The sequence below is a fragment of the Salarias fasciatus genome, chromosome 20 (assembly GCF_902148845.1).
Source record: "Salarias fasciatus chromosome 20, fSalaFa1.1, whole genome shotgun sequence".
Taxonomy (NCBI): Eukaryota; Metazoa; Chordata; class Actinopteri; order Blenniiformes; family Blenniidae; genus Salarias; species Salarias fasciatus.
Genome location: NC_043764.1, coordinates 11,773,427 through 11,779,635, shown reverse-complemented (window position 1 = coordinate 11,779,635; position 6,209 = coordinate 11,773,427). Strand labels below are relative to the sequence as shown.

At 41.2% G+C, this 6,209-nt stretch overlaps 1 protein-coding gene across 1 annotated transcript; it reads left to right on the top strand.

Annotated features, from left to right (window-relative positions):
• Nucleotides 1-647, top strand: ubxn10 (UBX domain protein 10). The gene has a single exon (XM_030119554.1). The coding sequence runs from the start codon at nt 12-14 to the stop codon at nt 645-647; it is 636 nt and encodes a 211-aa protein (XP_029975414.1). The 5' UTR covers nt 1-11.
• Nucleotides 648-6,209: the final 5,562 nt, after the last annotated feature.

Here is a 6,209-nt window from a genome sequence, read left to right as displayed (position 1 = left end):
GGTGCAATCAAATGTACTTAACAAGGCCCAAGTCCTCTAAAGGGCGCAGCAGACCCGCTGTGAACAGCTCCTTGTGTTCAAGCCCACCGGAGTCTCCTGAGGACAGCAGAGGTGATCGCAGGCCGGACAGAATCCTCCGCTCTCAGTGTCAGCCAGTGAGCCAAGAAGAGGTTCTCCACATGCTTCAGCATGCTCCTGCCGCCCCGCCACTGTCTTTAAACCAGTACAAGGTCCTCCCGTCCATAGAGAGGAGGCAGTCAGAAGCAAGCCTGGATGAAAACTTATCGAAGATTTCCAGCTCTGATGATGAAGAGAGGAGGCCTGACACGGCGCCAGAGGAAACCAACACTGCTCCGACAACAGGCAGCCTTCTTCTTGCTGTGAGAGCGCCGTGCGGTCGGAGGTTTGAGCAGAACTTTGAGCCCACCGACAGCCTGCGGATGGTGAGAGCCAGCGCCGAGGACAGGTACGGAGCCAGCTACAGAGGGGCCTTCATCAGCACCATGGAGGTGCCTCGCAGGACCTTCACTGAGCTGGATGTGACGTTGGCGCAGTGCGGCATCGTGAACAGATCCCTGCTGTGCATCTCTCAGAATCATGACAGTGCACTGGATGATGAGAGAAAAATGATTTATTTTGCAGGTTAGCCTGCTTCTTTCCTCATCTGTGTATGCATTTAATGAAAGAAAAGAGTCCAACAGTTCATTCTGCACCTTTTACTGCTGTAACTTGAAACCCCAATAATTCACTTGTAGATAAGTGTTACACTTGTTCTTTTATTTCATTTTGCAGTCAGCATTGCCTGGAATAATTTCTGATTGGATTTCATATTGATCGTTATTATAGGGCAAATGAACAATAAATGACTTGCTTTCACTGAGCACCTCACTAGGCACCTCTGTCCCAGTCAGAAAGTTGTCTCTTGTAACATCCTTCCTCTACCAAACTCCTGCAACTCCTCTGACCTGGCAGCTCCATCCCCAGCACTGTTTTCATTACATACTGTAGATAAAATTTCTCCTACATATACATCACACAAAAACCATCTCAACATGGCCTGAATCATTTTTTCTCATTGTTTGTCGAACAAACGCTGTCCTTGGAATGTCCATCCATTCTCAGTGCCGCTTGAAGCATTTTAACAGCTTGAATAGACATTTCCACAAAGTAAATAAAATTGTTCTTGTAAGTAATCAACAAGCTTACACAGCAGAAGATCACACATTTTCACTCTTTTCCTTGCAGACTACACAGAGCTGTGTTTGATGTGCACTAATCCTCCTCTTCTGGCTTCAGTCTGATGATATTAGCGTTAGGAACTACTTGCTTCACAAACGTCCACACAGGATCTTCGAAGGTTGCAGAGAAAAGGAGCATCTGGTTTTTTTTTTGCCACCTCAGTGCCTTTTTCCACTGAACATATAGTGCAGACAATCATGCAGTGGTTCAAACATCAGCTAGCTGCGTACTTCAACAGCAGTTATCCACAAGAAATATTTACAATTACAGTGTTACATCTGTTCCTCTGAGCAGCATGCCTGTTTTAAATTTGCATAAAATATCTCCATCTGCTAAATCATGTGACCAGTCTGCAGCACCAGACTGTATGCAGATGCACACTCATTGAAAACGGGAACTAAAAATAATATATATATATACTGTATATGTAGAATATATACTTCATGAATTGACCACAGACATCAGTTAGCTCTGGAGACCAAAGATGGGCTGTTTACCTGAATCCATTTATTGGCAAGGCTTACATAGCTGAGCAACAGAGAAAAAGCAAACAGTTTTACCTGTGCAAAATTGTGACTGGACAGATTCTGAGGTCTGCAAGAAGAAATGTACACACGCATGCACACCGGTGAATAAATAACGGGCTCATCTGATGCAACAAAGGTTCAGAAGGATATTTATAACAGCTGTTGCCACACAAGTATTAAAGATTCAGGGAGGGTGAAGATCATTCGCCTGGAGGAGAGCCTGTGGCAGACAGCTTTTTCAAAAAGAATCTAAATTTTTAAGGTGTGTCTACCCTGCTGCAGAACAAATCCTCAAACACAAAGAACCATATTGATTTAAAAATGAGATGGGTTTCATTTATTTTATTTCCATTCATCAAATCGTCAGTGATGAAGTTATCCACAAGACTGAATAAAATCCGAGACTTATACAGTATTTAGCTTTCATTCCTAAATCCTTCAGTTATCTGACAAGTCTGCTCTATATTCATGTAAACATTAGAAGTTAACCAAAGTTAACCTATGACTTCCAATGGCTAAAGAGTTCAAGGAATCCCTTGTGCCCTCCCAGAAATGGATCTACAAAAGGCGACCACAAAACAATATGGTATTCAAAGTCTGACTGGGATTTACCTGACAGAGAGCTTACAGCGATATAGAAATTTACATGAGATCAAATTAAACATGAACAAGATGCACATGAACAAGGCACACAAAAAATGAAACAAAACCAGAAGAACCAAACAAAGGCGTTGATGGAGAAGCGAACAGGGTTGAGTCATTTCTGAGCCATCATCACGGGCAAAACAGTCTCCTGGAATCTGGATGGTCTGTGGAAACCAGAAGCTCATCAGCAACTCAGGTCTCCTACAAAAATGACAGAGATACAGGAAAAAGATTAAGGAAGACTAAATAAATGACCAACCAACTCAACAATATGCTAGATAGTTGGTAAGTGTTCGTCACAGTAAGCATTCTAAAATTAAACATTCATGCTATCTTCGACATGCTGGAACAACAGGAAATGGGTCTTTTTTTGCCCTCATTTAATCTACTGAAAACAGTATTTCAATGTTGATAATCTTTGGTCTCTATGGAATAATGCAATTAATTTTAAGAATGGATTAACGAGTTTTTGATCTGGACCTGAGATAGAATGGCCTAAATGTAAAATAATGATGAATGTATCTACACAATGTTCCCACAAGTAAGATTTCAGTCTATCATTCCTTTATTTAGGATATTCTAGCCCTTATTTCATCAGCATGCTGTATTTTTACAAATTGAATATAGCTCAATCTCATTTAGAATTTGATTTAGCTACCTCTTCAGGACAAATTGATCGACGTTTGACCCGATTATGTGCTGAATGCTTTGATCTGGCTCTCAATAAATGTGCGCTTAGTTGGAGAAAGTAGATTAGATATACACAATCACACATTAAAGTATTGTGAAATACTCAAGTACTGCTCCCCCCAAAAATGTCTACTTACTTGTCACACATTTTCCATGTTGCGTTCACAGACATCAGAAAAATGGATATTTGTCGACTAACTCACCGAAATGGATGAACCTCACCAAACAGTTCATATTAATACCACCTTGTTCATATTATTGACAATAGTTTAGCGAATCTTGAAAAGCACTGTTATCTCTTGACTGCTACTTTAAAAGAATATTTTTCATACAATATTTATGTAACACAAGGTGAGGGTCACTTGAAGGCACCACAAGCACGTGGGTCATCCTGTGACGTTTTACCTTCATTTGGATGATTTTTCAACCGTCATTGTAAAGAAGGAGCCTCTAAACTCAGGTGAGAACACTTTACTCTCTAAATGCGTGATATTTAACTTCTTCCTTTCCTCCACCTCTGGTTTTGCTTCGTTTTATTTTCTTTTAAACATTTGTAATTAATCAAATACAAAATATAATCAATCTGGACATGATGTGTGAGTCTACTTGCATCAGTTCCTGCTACTTTGTCATACTCTGTAATGGGGGAAAATGAGACAGGTTTCAATATAAAGCATCTTTTGATGGACTTTTATAAATACTTTTATGTTCATCTTTTCAGTCTTGCAGTTCCCTGTAAATGACTGATACGATGTGGAAGAATTCCCTTCTTTCTCACCTAATCAAACATATTCTTTATCAAAAAAGTAGTAATTGGCATGCATGCAGCAATATAAGGTTAATGTGTGACAGTCAAATGAAAGGCAAAGCAGTAATTCCAAAGCATTACCCATTAAAGGAATACTCCGAAAATTTTTGACCCACGCCCTGTCCCTATCATTGACAAAGTTAGACAAGCTCATAAATACCTTTTTTGTGTCTCTGCGTCCAGTGGCTGGTTCCCAGCTGTTAGCATCGTAGTTAGCTTAGCTCAATTACTTGAAGTCAATTGGAAACTGAGCCGGACTAAAGTGGACAAAATACTCCTTCCAGTGGTCCAGGGGGTGGCGTATTAGCATGTGAAGTAAATCCAAATAGTTATAAAACATTTAAAAGACGTGTTATCTTTTCAATCCGTTAAAATAATGTTTTAACGGATAGGGATAGGGCGTGGGTCAAAAATCTTCGGCGTATTCCTTTAAATGCTTTGTAAAATTTCAGTTCTAAACCTTTTATGCCCAATATAATGATTATGTTTTAATCTAAAATGATTTCAGAATAAACATTGACATGCTTGGCCTTGATTTTGTTTCCCGAAGTAGACTATATAATTTATGATATTCATCAGTTAATCATTTTTCTAAATTGACTGGTAAGTATTTTGAATACATTCTTCTCAGTTCAGGAGTTTAAGGACAGTTGTGACAACAATTTGTTGTAAGTGTTACTGGATAGGTATGCAGCTCTCTGTCAATAGACTACAGTAACCTTGTTCAATCTGAGGAGGCAGAAAGCGATAGCCCCTCCTAACCTGTGAGAAAACCTGTACAAGAAAACTCTGAATAAGTCGGGGTTTTCTTTCTGAAGGACAACAGTGCAAACCACCTCACCTCTATGCCACATATTCCACCAAGCAACAGGTCTGTTTTCAGTCCATGCATTCATCATTTAGTCTTTTAAAACAATTTCCTCACACATCCAGATTGTTTTATCATCATTATTTGTGTATATTTACATGTTATTGCTCTGTCATCACTTACACAGTATTCAAACATACTTGCTGTCAAACAAGACAAACAGTTTGAACTCTATTAAATTCTGAAGGTTTTGAGGTTATTTATTGTTGTTTTTTGAGGATATTGTGAACTTTGCCTCAGTTTTCAATCACTGTCAACAAACCTTGTAAAAACAACAGATTGTTCGTCAGAAAACCCAGCTCAGTCTGCTTCTGAGCACCAAAACAGGTTTGTGTTTTTTAATCAAATCTCCTGAAAATGACAGATCCTCAGATTATCACAAAAAGACAGATGACAGGCAACAAGAAACGAGGAGCTATATTTGGTTGCAAAACAAAACATCCACATTTTTTGTCAAAATGTGCTCATACAGTTCTTATCCTTCAGGCATTGTGAGAGAAAATGAAAGTGTGTGAGAGGTTGAGAGACCGTCTCAGATGGGAAGGAGGATTCGGGAGGAGGGGGGGTCGGGGTGTTACTGGCTGCAGGTTAATTCAATTTGGAGGCGGATGTTGAGCTTGAGCCAGCCCACACACACACACACACACACACACACACACACACACACACACACACACATACACAGTCAACCATCTACACGTTCATCACCACACCACAGTGATTTTATAAACATACATTAATTGTCATGGTAACCTCGCACACAAAACAGATGGATCAAACTGTGTGATCACAGAAACACAGAGACGGCCAGACGCCCACGTTTGGATTTAAAACATCAGGGGCTTTTCTGATCACTCCGGAGACAGGGGGAGATTATAGGTGATAGGGGGGGGGTGACGTGTGTTGCTCCCGCTCCCAGCCTGCGGCTCCCGGTGTTACACACTACATGTCATGCACGCCGATCTCCTGCCGTTGAAGCGGATACCTGGATGGCTCTCGCCGTCATCGGGGGGCTGGAGTGAGTGGGTGGTGCTGATGCTTTGAATGGGGATGTTGTCTCTTTCTCTCAAACTCCAGCATCCACTGAGAGAGAGGGGGAAGGAGGAGGATCAGGAGGAGGAGGAGGAGAAGGAGCAAGAGCAGGAGAATAAATTAAACATTTTTCTTTCTTTTTTTTTTTTTTGCAGCCACATGTTGCTTTGTCTGACTGAACTGCTGCAGCAGCTGCTTCCCTCTGCCTTTACTTGTGCGCTCAGCTGACGACGCGGCCGTCGCATGTATAGTCCCTGCCACCTGTGGCAGCACTCCCATTGCCTCGGCGCCAGAGGGACAGAACACAAAAAGGGGAGGTGAGAGAGGTTGGACAGGAGGAGGATATCTTACATGATAAGTGGACTTCTGACAGAGAGAGAGAGAGAGAGAGAGAGCGAGA

Bases quoted from the DNA above. Each gene is read 5' to 3' on its own strand.
- ubxn10 (XM_030119554.1), top strand. From the start codon at position 12: ATGTACTTAACAAGGCCCAAGTCCTCTAAAGGGCGCAGCAGACCCGCT.